The sequence below is a fragment of the Narcine bancroftii genome, chromosome 6 (genome assembly GCF_036971445.1).
Source record: "Narcine bancroftii isolate sNarBan1 chromosome 6, sNarBan1.hap1, whole genome shotgun sequence".
In the NCBI taxonomy this organism is placed as follows: domain Eukaryota; kingdom Metazoa; phylum Chordata; class Chondrichthyes; order Torpediniformes; family Narcinidae; genus Narcine; species Narcine bancroftii.
Genome location: NC_091474.1, coordinates 234,303,427 through 234,317,551, shown reverse-complemented (window position 1 = coordinate 234,317,551; position 14,125 = coordinate 234,303,427). Strand labels below are relative to the sequence as shown.

Sequence of the window (14,125 nt, the reverse complement as noted above, 5' to 3'; positions counted from 1 at the left end):
GGTCTTACTGTGGAAGGACCATAGACTGGGGTCCTGGTGAATATAAATTCAGTAAAAGTTTGAGCATAAAACTAAGGATGTCATGTTGGAGCTACTTTGGTTAGGCTGCACTCAGAATATTTACACACAAAAAAACATTTACAACACGATAGAAGCCAATTCCGGCTATTGAAACCTGTTGCAGCACAATTGCATTCAATTAACCTGGAAACCCCGTACATTTTGAATGGTCAGAGGAAACTGGAACACCCAGGGGAAACCATGCAGTACAAAATCCTTACAGGCAGTGCAGCATTCGAACCTGGGTCACTGGCACCGTAATAGCGTTTCACTTATTACATACTGTGTGCAATTACAGAAATGGTGTGGAGGTTTTGGAAAGGTTCAGGGCATGTTGAGCAAGAGAGGGAGGGGTTGAGCTGTGGGGAGAGGAGGGACAAACTTGGAGGACACCTGACAGAAGTTTATAAAATTATGAGAGGTATTGATGGGACAGTCACAAACAATGTCACATACTTGAGGACATGCTTTTAAGGTTGGAATGGGAAATTTAAGGGAGATGTGCAGTGCAGAGAGTGGTGGGGGGGGGGGGGTGCAGGAAAGGCCTGCCAGGAGTAATGGTGGAAGCAGATATAATGGTAGCATTTAAGAGGTTTATAAACAGATGTATGAATAAAGAGATCTGTATCATGTGCAAGGAGCAGAGTTTTAGGGTAACTTGGTCATCATGTTCAGTGCAGACGTGGGCCAGTTCCTGTGCCATACAGTTCTGTGTTCTGCACTACTTATTATTGGACACAAAGATGCTGAGCCCCAAACATTTCACTGAAGCAGTATTTCAGATATAAAAATGATGGTGTTGTTATTTTGTTTTTGATATTTCTTGATGCAGTGAGTGAAAATGATCACTTGACCCAATTTCATTCAACTGTCTTATGAGGAAAATAATCGGGTGGTCCCATCCACCTCAAAGTGGTCCCCCCCCACCATGTCGTGGATAGTTTCTGCCTAACTGAAGAGGGAAGAATTGAAGCAGGCCTCTGAAATTCTGTAAAAGCTCTGAAATGCTGGAGGATCTCAGTGGGTAAAGAGGTAAAGGTATATTACAGACATTTCAGGCCTGAGCCCTTCCTTCTGTTAGCTCCCCCCCCCCCATCCCCATCTTTCCCTGTGTCTATTTTCCTCCATCCCCCTCTGCCTCCTTTCCCCATGCTCTGCTTCCACAGTCCCAAACAAGACCCCTTCCCCCAATTAATTCTCACCTTTCCTCTCTCCTGTGTCCCATCCATACCTTCTGTCTGTGGGTCTGCACTCCTCCCCAGTTGTTTAATTCAGGAACCTGCCTGCTTTTTACTCATACCTTGAGGAAGGGCTCAGGCCCAAAATGTCAGTCATATGCAATAAAACCCCAACCCGGGTATCTGGCACCTATGGGGATTGGCAGATGTCAGATAAATGAATTTGCCGGTTGCTTCAGATTGCATTTTACATGTTTAGTGAACTAATGGCGAGGCGTGACCATTTTAAACTTGCATATTTTTTATATTCTTCGATGTTTTTGCCAGATGCTTGAGGCTGCCGGTGTTTGAATTTCAGATAATGGGGATTTTATTGTATCTTCACCTCATATGGACACTGTGAGACCTGCTGGGTTCCTGTGTTTTTACTACAATCACAGCATGTGCAGAATTTTATGCTTTCTCAGAATTTCTGTCTCATTTAGCCGATCCAGTATTTCCTCCCACATGATCTTCAAATAGGTTCACAAATGTCCTGCAGGGAAGGGAAGAGCATGGACTCTGAAGAAACTTTGGCACATGGAGCGAATTCCCCTCTGTTTGCTGGGCCCCTCAGTCTCTAATACCACTTTTTCAATCTTTCAGATTTTTGATGCCTTTACCCCACGGCTCCAGGACCCCAATAAGAAGGTGAACCAGTTTGCCCTTCAGTCCTTGGTGACCATGATCCCTGCGCTGAAGGATGACTTGCATCGGGTCCTACATTTGACGGTCGCCACCGTCACTGACAACTTGAACTCGAAGAACACGGGCATCTACACTGCGGCTGTGCAAGTCCTTGATACACTGATTGATCATATTGGTAGGACTCGAGTACTGTGTGGGGTATGAGTGTGTGATGCCGGAGTAAAATTGACCACTGCCTCATTGAAGAAAAATGATCCAGTCATAAATTATCATCAACGTATTTAAGAACATATAGAATAGGAGCAGGAGTTGGCTATCTGCCCCATTCAGCCTTCACTATCATTCAATAAGATCATGGCTGAATGAGAACATAGAACATTACAGACCCTTCGCTCCATGATGTTCTGCTGACCCACTCCACAACCATCGGACCCTTCCCTACCTCACACCCATAACCCTCTATTTTCCTTGCATCCACGTCTTTGGAATGTTCCTATTGTACCAGCCTCCCCACCATCCCCAGCCATGTATTTGAGGTACCCACCACTCTCTATGCAAAAATAATTTAGTTCTGATGTCTCCCCTAAACTTTCCTCCACTCACCTGATGTGCTCTGGTACTTACTATTGTCGGGTCCAGGAAAAAAGATGCTGCCTGCCTCTCATAATCTTTTTTCAAAATATTTAGACATACAGCATGGAAACGGGCCATTTTGGATCACGAGTCCATGCCGCCTAATTTACACCCCATTAACCTACAGCCCTGGTATATTTTGAATGGTGGGAAGGAAAAAAAACAGGCTCCTCCCCGGAGAAAACCCAGGCCGACACAAGGAGAACATACAAACTCCTTGCAGACAGCACGGGACTTGAGCCCCAGTCCGGTCCCGATTGCTGGCACTGTAAAGGTGTTGCATTAACCGCTATGCCAATCGTGCCGCCCTTGTAGACCCCTTGTAATCTTTTAGACCTCTATTAAGTCACCTCTCATCCTCCTTCACTCCAAAATGCAAAGCCCTAGTTCTGTCATCCTTGCTTTATGAGGTGTGTTTTCCGATCCAGACAACATCCTGGTAAATCTCCTCTGCACCCTTTCTAAAGCGTTTACATCCTTCCTGTAATGAGGTGACTAGAATTGAATGCAATACTCCATTTGTGGTTTAACCAGAGTTTTATAGAGCAGCAACAATACTTCACAATCCCGACTGAAAGCATTGGCTGACCATTGAATATTTACCCCGTTACCTGATCAGATTAAATTTAACACTCGTGGAACACACAATATTTCAGATATTGTCTCACCAAATGCTCTGCAAAATAGACTCATAACCTCACCAACGTATTAAACTCCACAAGGAATGACTACCATCATTCTCTTGCCTCTCCTCATTACTCTCTGTGCCTGTATACCAGCTCTTTGTGAATCTGAAAGGTCTACCCTGCATCTCAGAGCTCCACCATTCTTGATTTTCTTGCTATTTTCCCTTCGAGAACATTGAATATTATCGAACAAGCCATTTGGCCCACAATGTTGTGCTGGTCTATATATTCCGAACCCTCCCTACTTCATGACTCTCTATTTTCTTTTATCCACGTATCTGTCTATTTGTGCCAGCCCCTATTTTTACCAGCCTTCACCACTGCTCATGGCAATACCTTCCAGGCCCCCACAACTCCGTGTTTTTTAAAAAAAACAAACAACAACTTACCCCTGATGTCTCCCCTAAACTTTCTTTCGTTCACTTTGTTCAGATGTCCTTTGGTGTTTGTTACTCCTGACCTGGGGAAAAGGTGCTGTCTACCTTATCTCGACATCTTGTAGACCTCTATTAAGTCTCCTCTCGTCCTTCTTCACTCCAAAGAGAAGAGCCCCAGCTCTGCTAACCTTGCCTCATAAGACATATTTTGTAATCCTGTCAAGATCCTGGTAAATCACCTCTGCCCCCTCACCACAGCTTCAACATCCTTCCTGTAATGAGGTGACCAGAATTGAACACAATTCTAAATAAATTCTAGATTCACAATTCTGAAGTGTGGTTTCTGGAGCCTGCAACATTACCTCATGACTCATGATTTCACTCCCCCAACAATTGAAGCCTATGGACCTTCTCAACTATTCTATCAACCTGTGCAGCAACCTTGAAAGATTTATGGATTTGGACTTCAAGGTCCCTCTGTCCTTCCCCACTGTTAAGTATCTGACCATTAACCTTGTACTTTGCCTTCAAGTTTGACTTCCAAAATGCATCACCTCACACTTATCTGGATTGAACTCCATCTGACACTTTTCCGCCAACTCTGCATCCTGTCTCTATCCTGTGGTAACCTACAACAACCGTCAGCGCTATCCACAGCACCTCCAACCTTCGTATCATCTGCAAACTTACTGACCCACACTTCTGCCTCTTCGTCCAGGTCACAAAGAGCAGGGGTCCCTGAAAAGATCCCTGCGGAGCTCCACTGGTCAGCTTATTTCTGTTGGTCGGATTGTTGACCAATCACTGTACCAACTTGTACCCCTTTGTAACTGCTTTGTGTCTGGATCTCATAGTTTGAAAGGGTGGTGGAAGCAAAAACGCTCACTGAATTGGCACAGTGTCCAGATTAGCACTTAATGCTTACTTGTCACAGAATACCTGGTAAAGCGAGAAGCACTCTTCTGCAAGCAGATCAACAGGTTATATCTCTAGTATAGGGTACTGCAAACTGGGACGGAACAGACTGAGGGCTGGAAAGTCAGATTGGTCTCAGTAGCTCTTGTTGGTTAGCCTTGACACAATGGGCTGAACAGCCATTGTGCAGTAGATATTAAGGATACCTGTTGTCTTGTTTTATTGGTTCTAAAGGTAAAGGTTCCATTATTATCATCACAAAATACTACATTTAAAATATAACATATATGAAATTCTTCAACTTTTGTCTACTGTAAGGCAGACAGAGAGTTTCCACTTTGTCCAATGCCCCTCACAGAAACCTACAACACCTGGTGTTCCCAGGTGGTCTCCCCTCCAAATACTGACCAGTCATTTGCCTGCTTAGCTTCCAAGATCAGACAATCCCCGGCGTATTCAGGCTATTAAGTGCTATTGGTTGTGTCAATAAGAACATCAGGGATCAAACTCAGTAATACCCTATATTCTTGGCCAACTTGGGTGATGTGGTAAACCGCTGTTATACTATGATTGGCTATTGCCGGGTATACATGCCTCCCAAGACCGATCCTACCCATTACCCCTTACATGCACCTCAGTCTTCCTGCCATGATCAACCAATGAGGTTGGTTGGTGCTTCAGACTATAGTCAATAAAAGCCTATCAGTTTCACAAAATCAGTCTATGGTGACTATAGCAAAGAGGTGGGCAAGGAGTCTGGTGCACTTAACAAGCTGTGGCCCCCCACCAGAGGCACTTAAAGTTTGAGGGTTCAGTCCCGCTGCCCTCACATATATCATCACTGCACTGTTGATCTCTTGACATTTGCTGGGTATCTCTCTGTCTCCCTTTCTCTGTTGGTTGATCAATAACCTGATCCATGGACCTGTAACATCCATTGCCATTGTTTTTTTTCCCTCTCTCTCTCTCTGTGAAGACAACTTGCTGCTGCTTCAGCCCTTCGCCAGTAGAGTGCAATTCATCAGTGGCCGGGCGAGGCAGGACATCACGGAACGACTCGCAGGTGAGTGAGCGGGAAGAAGACGAGACAAGAGTGTATTTCTATATCAGAGTTAGAGGTTACTCTTCCCAAGCTACCTATAATTGAAACAGAACCCTTTAGGGACTGCAAGACAAAAGTAAGAGTGATGAAGTTGCGTGTAGAGCAGTGAGGAAAGTGTGGGGGAATGGGTCTGACAGAATTGTTTGATATGGAACAGGCATAAATTTGATAGGCCGAGTGGCTAACATCCGCGCTGTAAGTTATTTTACAACGGATATCATAAAATTGCTAACAATGCAAATGGAGGAGTGGTTTATTTTCCTTCTTCATTCACAGGTTAAGACCTTTGCTTCAACCTGAATAGTTTGTGGAGACAATTCAGGGGACTGTTATAATGGGTCTGGAACGGCCCAGATATCAGATCGTGAAGTTTCACTAAAATATATTGGTGAACCTGGACAGAGTAAAGGTGAAGGTTCCATTGTTGTCGTGTAATACTACATTTTGAATGTATAATATGTGAAGCTCTTTAATTTTGTTTACTGTGAGGAAGACGGAGAGTTACCACCTTGTCCAGCACCAGCGAGGAATAAACCCCTGGTTCACAATGCCAGTGCTCTAACCACTGAGCTATTGGAGCCGCTCGATGTAGATGTGGCAAAAAGCTGGGGAGTCAAAGAGAAGAGGGCACAACTTCAGGATGGAAGGATGTTTAAAACCGATGGAAGGATGTTTAAAACCGATGTGGAGGAGTTTCTTTAACCAGAATTTGCTGCCACGGTCTGGAGGCCAACTCGCTGCGTGTATTTAAGGCAGAGGTTGATGGGTATCTGAATAGCCAAGATATCAAAGGTTATGTGACTGAGTGAGAGAATAGATCAGCTCATGATGGAATGGCGGGGCAGACTCAATGGGCTGAATGGCCTATGTCTGCTCCTATATCTTATGGTCTAACCATGTGTAATTATTCAGTAGTTTCATGATCACCATTGATATTTGAAAGATATTTAATGTGAATGAAGCTAATAATTTGATTTTAAATGCCCCAGGAACTGTGGTGGGATTTGGACTCGTGTCATACCTGATCACTGTAATAATGTAACTATGACAAGAAATGATCTGCTGGAGGAACTCAGTGGTCAAGCAGCATCAGTGAGAGGAAAAGAATGGTTGACATTTTGGGCCAAACCTTTCATCAAAGATTCCAATCAGAAATGCCAGCCATTCTACTCCCACTGATGCCGCTCGACCTGCTGAGTTTCTCCAGCAGATTGTTTTTTTTGCACCAGATTCCAACATCTGCAGTCCCCTGTGTGTCTCCAATTTAACTCTTTGAGGACATCAATGGGAAATTGTCTAGAGAAATTTAAGACCAAAGTGATCAATCTAATTGTACATCTCAAGCTATCGCGATTTGGATCTGAGCTGGCCACTGGGGTGAGAGAACAAAGGAGGACTCAGCGAGCCAGGCAGCATCCATGGATAGAAATCACCAGTTAACGTTTCGAAACTAAAGTAGGAAAGGGAGATATGGAACATTACAGCACAGAAAAAAGGCCCTTTGGCCCTACTGGTCTGTGCTAAACTATTATTCTGCCTCATCCCACTGCCAATATCCATCCATGCCCCTCCCATCCATGAATCTGTCCAAATTTTCATTAAATGTTAAAATGGAGCCTGCATTTACCATTTCAGCGGGCAGCTTGTTCCACACTTCCACCACTCTCTATTTGAAGACGTTCTCCCTAATATTCATCCTAAAATTCTCCCCTTTCACCCTTAGCCTGTCCTCTGGTTTATATCTCACATAACCTCAGTGGAAAAGTCTACTTGCAATTAATCTATCTATATACACCTCTATCAAATCTTCCTCATTCTTCTACGCTCCAGGGAATTAAGTCCAAACCCTGTATCTCAGTCCCTCAAGTCCTAGTAAATCTTCTCTGCACTCTTTTTATCTTATTGATATCTTTCCTGTAGTTAAGTGATCAAATCTGCACACAATACTCCAAATTTTGCCTCACCAATGTCTTGTACAACTTTACCAGACCATCCCAACTCCTATTCTCAATACTTGATTTATGAAGGTCAAATGCACCAAAAGTTCTCTTTATAAGACCACAAGACATAACAGCAGAAATACGCTATTAGCCCATCGAGTCTGCTCCGCCATTAAATCATGAGCAAATACATTTTTTTCACTCAGCCCCTTTGCCCGGCCTTCTCTCCATAATCTTTAATGCACTGGCTAATCAAGACCGAACAGTCTCTATCTTAAATACACCCAATGACCTGGGCTCCACAACCACCTGTGGCAACACATTCCATAGACTTACCACCCTCTGGCTGAAGAAATTCCTATGCATTTCGACTCTAAGCAATCCCTTCAACCCTCAACCCTTCAATCCTATATTTGTTACATTTGTCTTGGTGTCCTTTTTGCCTTGCAATGCGTCCCCATGGCTTCAATTTTGCATTATCTGCCTGTCCTTCCACACAAATTCCCTATCAGCTCCCCCCACTTCCTCCTTCTGTGCCAACCACCTCTTCCTCTGCTTCTTCACTTTGGTTCCCACCCACCTGTGAATCTAGTTTAACCACCGCCCCTTCCCCCCACCACCCTGCCGCCAGCCCCAACTGCATTACCAAAAATCCCTGCCATCATATTGGTTTCCATTCGAGTTCAGGTGCAACTCCTCCCATTTGTACAGGTCACCCCTTCCCCAGAAAAGTTTCCACCGGCCCCTGCACCATCTCCTCAGCCAAACGTTTGTCTGCACTATCTTTCTGTTCTGACCTTCCCCAGCTTGTGGTACTGGGAGTAATCCAGCGATCACCACCTTGGAAGTCCTGCTCTTCAGCCTCTTTCCTAACTCCCTAAACTTACTTTGCAGGACCTCTACTCTACTCCTGCCTATGTCATTGGTACCAATATGTACCACGGCCTCTGGCTCATTACCCTCCCCCTTCAGAGTATTCTGCACCCGTTCGGAGACATCCTGGATCCGTGCGCCCGGGAGGTAACAGTGTTTTGCAGCCTAAGAATCTCCTATCAGTTGCCTTGACTATAAGGTCCCCTGTGACTATCACTCTATCTGACTTCACCCTCCCTTTCTGAGGCTCAGAACCTACCATGGTGCTATTGGTTTGGCTGTTGCCTGGCCCAGATAGGTCATCTCTCACCCCACCCCCCATCTCCAGTATCAAACAGTTATGCTTGTTGCTGAAGGGAATGGTCACAGAGATACCCAGCGCTGCCTGCCTATACCCTTTCCCTCTCCTGATTGTTACCCAGCTACTTTCCTCCTGCTTCCTAGGTGTGATTGTAATCCTGCAACTCCTGTCAATCACCCACTCAGCTTCCTGAATGATCCACTGTTCATCCAACTCCAGCTCCAATTCCCTAACACTGTCTGTCAGGAGCTGGAGTTGGATGCACTTCTCACAGATGGAGTAATCAGGGATACTGCTGGCTTCCCTGACTATCCACATTCTGCAAGAGGAGCATCTTCCTGCCCTGGCTGCCATTTCCACTGTTTATTTGTAGAGTGCGTCGAAAGAATCAAAGACTTGTTGATCCAAACCAAGGCTTTTATTAACTAGAAGACTGGAGCATATCACATGTAGGTTGACCAGTCCAGAATGACCTGGTCTGGCTAGGAGCAATCCTTTAAGACCTGCCAGTAGGCTTGGCTATGCTCTCAGCCAATCACAGTTATCCTACACTACAATCGGTACATATACACATTGGTGATAGAATCTGTACTATCACATTATTCAAGAGCAAAAAGTTAGAAACATCTGTTCTTGCTTTGCCTCAACTTCTGTTCCTTCTCCTCGGCCTTTGCTCAATGAAGCCTTGTGAACCAAAGCCTCAAAGCCACACTTCTACACTGGGGCATTCACATACTGCCCACTCCACTTGAGCTTCCCTGCTTCTTATTGGCTACAGCTAATTGACCAATGGAAGGAAATGAAAAGAGCGCCTACCTCTCCCACTGCTTTTTAAAGGCTTCTCTGCTCCTGTAACAGGCCACTCTCACAGTTCCCGATGGGACCTATCCACATGTGATGCCATTTTCAGGGAATTGTGTATCTGTATTCCCAGATCCTGTTCTACCACAATCCTCAGTGCCCTACCATTTACCATGTATGTCCTACCTTGGTTTGTCCTTCCAAAATGCAACATCTCACGCCTGTCTGCATTAAATTCTATCTGCCATTTTCAGCCCATCCTTCTAGCTGGTCCAGATTCCTCTACATGCTTCATCAGGTGTACAAAGTTGGGGGGTGAGGGTGGGAAGGGAAGGGTGTAAGGGCATTGTACCCCCTGACACCCTTGCTTCTTTCTTGCAGTCCTGGTGCTGCCGGTGTATGAACGGAAGCCTCAAACAGTAGAGAGGTATGTCTTGCCCGTGCTCTGGTACCTGCTGGGCAACATGAGCGGCAACGGCGTAATTAAAGGTGGGAGCGGCAACATGCGGGCGGCGACCGCCAAGCTGGCTTCCAGTCTGCACCAGCGGATGGGCACCGGACTCCAGGAGTATGCACAAAGTCAGCCAGCGCACGTAATCAAGACCCTCTGGGATCTGACAGAGAAGGAACTCTAATCAGGTTATAGATCCAACTGCAAGGGGTAATCAGAAAAAAAGGGATGTTCTCATTTATATTCTTTACCCATTGATTTTTGTTTCTGAACATGCCAAAGATGGTATAGAGAAATAAATTGTGAGCTGACTGACAGCTGAGGCAGCCAGTAGCAATGAGAGACCGATCATCCCTCAGTAGCATGTGAAAGGATTTACTGATGGATGAGCTTTGGGCACCATTGAGGTGTGGGAACTGCTGGTGCGGGACACTCAGGTGGTGGATCCCCTATGAGCTTGTCAAACCAGACTTGACAGGCATGCAAGAGCACTCTCAGTCCAAAAATACCTTCACCATTCACTTCCCCTTTCACACCTAATGGCACACACTTACATTTACACACACTAAAAACACACATCCCATCCCTAAACGCGCACACACATCCTTGACACCCTCAGATACTCCACCCCTGTGCGCATAATCTGCCCCTACATACCCATGCACATGCAAGCACTCTCCCACTACACAAACGCATTTTGCCCTTGCACAGACACTCTCTGCCCTTGCATGCACACCTAAGCACACTCACTCCGGACCTACGCACACACCTAAGCACACATAAACCCACAACACGCACTCACACCGCCCCTACACGAACTGCCCCTACGTGCACACACAAACCCCTCACGCGCACACACACTGCCCCTACACACACACACACACACACCCCCTACCCACACTTTTACGCCCCACCAGCAGCAAATTGAAAGATGCATCAAAATTTATTAACAATTGTCAATAATATAATTATCTCAATAAATTCAACACCCAAACATAAGCTTTTATGGCAACTATATTCTAACAATGGATATTTATAGTGTGTATGTGAAAAAAATACTCAGACCATTACAGTCTAACCTCAAGTGCCCCAAAATAAACTCCCAAAACAAAACCCAAAAATCAGTCTCATCAAGTAAATCCATCAAAAGAACAGTCCACATATCTGGTCTCCAGGCTTTAATGTCTAAGTTCAGTGGCGCACAGATCTTTGAGTTGAATGTGAGAGATGACTGTTGACACTGAACAGACCTTATGACCTTGGCAGGTGAGTACAGGAGATTTTCCTTAGTTTCTTGTGTGGTAATGACCACCTTCAGTTTTCTCACAGGGGAGTTTCTCTCAGTGGCCTCCTAGTCACTAGCACGAAGTCCACACCTCCAAAGCCCTCTTTGGGGTTGCAGCAGGTGACCCTCTGTCACACGGTCTTCTCCGCCAAAACCTTGCCTTGGATTATACCAAGTGACTTTTGTCACACAAAGTCCACTTCCCGAAAGGGGACAGGTCAGACACACACTCTGGGAATCAGAGAGTAAAATCTGCTGGCAGAACAGCAGTGCTGGCACCCGTGAACAGAGCAGCTTAGCCTCCTGCCTTTTCGCTGGAGCTGCCAGGTGAACACACTGACAGTTCGTTCCTCAGCGCACTGGATGGTTTAACTGCAGCATGTCTTTGGCACTCCTGATTGGAGGAGGAGGGTGGACAGCAGGAGGCACACTCTCAGCGAGCCCAACGGCTTCAGCATGAGGCTCTTGCGCTCCACTCAGCTGTTCACTCTCCCAGCTCGCTGCTCCAGCACTCCACACAGAGTGCATTCCTTTCTCCTGCTGTACAGTCAGTCACCGACCCTGGTCAGAAATTAAACTGTCCATGGTCCATAACAACATGCACCCTACGCACATGCACCCTATGCACACGCACGCCCACCCCTCATCTCGCCCTTGCCCGGTCTCATTCCTCCATTCCTTCACACCCACACGTCAATGCAGAAGCACATTCACACTACTCTTATATACACCCCAAATACCCACGCCTATCATATCAATGCACTTTACTACTGTTGTTCCTTTGTTAACAAAGGTGCTTGCATTGAAATGGTACCTGAATTTGGCCAAAATATTTGCCTTATAATAAACGTCATCTAACATTCAGCCAACTTTACCAGTTTGTGATCATTGCGATTTTGGGTTATTACTCTGTCAGCTTTCAAGTGACATGGTGCTCCATAGGATACAGTGGAGGATTGGTAGATCCCTTAGAAATTTCACTGTGACCTGAAATAGTACCTAATTAGTCTAGAAGTTAAGGGGTAAACAATGAACTGAAGGAAAGTGATTCATTGGTCAGTGTATTTTACACTCATTTGAGTCATGTGCTGAAGTCTCTGCCATGTTCTTTCTGACTCGATGGTGAATTCACTCAACCAAAGGGCCCTCTACATTCAAGTCCATCTTTAGAATTTGTGTACTGGAACAAACGCAGGAACACTGGCCCACTCTCTCCACTGAAACAGACTGGTTGGAAATTTCCTCTGCAAGTGATGAGGTTTCCCCATTAGGAGGATTTAATTATGTGGAAGAAATGAAATCTTCCTCAGTCACTTTAACATTCCAGGACTTCCTCATAATATAAAGATGTGTAACTGATGTTTCATTTGGCTTTATTTGTTAGAGATATTTTATAGAATAATATATAACTTATTGGAACCATCTAGCATATTCCTGTCTTTATTGTAAACATTTATAATGATTTAAGCATTTTTTTAAAAATTGGTACAATTGGATCTAAGTGGGCTGACAAAGTCAGGCTTTGGAAACTGCGAGTTAAGGATGAATGAACTGGGCTGGTTCCATTATACGTGCACAAGGTTCGAGTGCCAAAGGCACTTCAGCGAAGTGTCAAAAGTACGAAAGGTAAAACAGGAAAGTCTGCATACACTGTGGTTGAAGTAAAAACACAACGCTGGAGAAATTCAGCAGGTCAAAAAGCGTACTTTATATTAGCAAAGATAAAGATGCATATCTATCGTTTCAGGCTTGAGCCCTTCATCAAGGTGTTTGCAAAATGAACCAAGCTCCAGTATGAATCTCCTCTTTGAACGTGTTTTGGGATTGAGGCTAACTTGCATCAGGCTTTGTGTGGTTCGGAGGTGACAAAGAAAAGGTCTGCAGTCTCTTCCCCAGATGGAGCAAGAGTTGCCTAGGTGAAGAGGCACCTCCTTCTGCTGTTTATGAAGCCTGAATACCCCCAACACATGTATTTGAGATTTCCACTTGAAAGGTAGGGGAGGAAACTGGCACCTTGTGGTCTGGCCTACTTGTGACTCCAGACCGAACCTATGCCATTGACCCATGTGTCTTTGAAGAGGCCTGGCAAGTCTCTCAGTCAGAACATTACTGCTACTTTCTAACAGAGAAACAATCGACCTAGGCACTGGATTCAGACATGGAAAAGTTGCTCTCAGCTCAGTTCCCACTGCAAAGAGACGCCCTTAGATTGGGACACTTACCAAAATATTGTGCAGTGCTGTAAACAAGCTCAATGGGATTGGCTGAGAGCAGTGCCCGCAAATGAAAACTGGGCATTGATGAGACCTGTGGACAGGGTAGTAGCAGAACTGTTCGGCACCACAATCTGTTATTGTACGACCGAGCATCTCCCTTACTCTACCATTACTGTTAAGTCAGTGGATAAACCTTGGTTCAGCGAGAAGGCATATGGGGAGGAACACTAAGTGCCAGCTTATTGAAGCTACAATGCAGAACTACTTGTGTACTAAACAGCAAATAAGGTATACAATACACAGCTACGTGATCTCAGTACTAATGGGTCAGATTAAAACTTTGCTGTCCTTCCACAACCAGTCACAATAGTCAATGCTTATGCACATGACAGCAGTGATAAAATTTAGCCCAGACGGTGTTGTGTTAAAAATAATATTTGTAATAATTAATCAATTATAATACCTAATCTAATTTAACTAACTTATCTAAACTTAACTAGATTTATCTACACTGATCTCACTTAAACGTTAACTGTGCATGAATATATTGGTGTGGGTGTGGAATACCCCAACCCACTACAGCTCAAGGCTCAGTTCTCAGAAGGCAGTTCAAAGTTCAG

At 44.9% G+C, this 14,125-nt stretch overlaps 1 protein-coding gene across 1 annotated transcript in view; it reads left to right on the top strand.

Moving 5' to 3' along the window:
• LOC138737140 (TOG array regulator of axonemal microtubules protein 2-like) overlaps window positions 1-12,669 on the top strand; it is a 91,346-nt gene extending 78,677 nt beyond the window's left edge. The window contains exons 17-19 of the mRNA XM_069887706.1: window positions 1,884-2,100; window positions 5,513-5,599; window positions 9,935-12,669. Coding sequence (XP_069743807.1) covers window positions 1,884-2,100; window positions 5,513-5,599; window positions 9,935-10,188 — 558 coding nt within the window. The 3' untranslated portion in view covers window positions 10,189-12,669. The remainder of the gene's footprint in view (window positions 1-1,883; window positions 2,101-5,512; window positions 5,600-9,934) is intronic.
• Window positions 12,670-14,125: the final 1,456 nt, after the last annotated feature.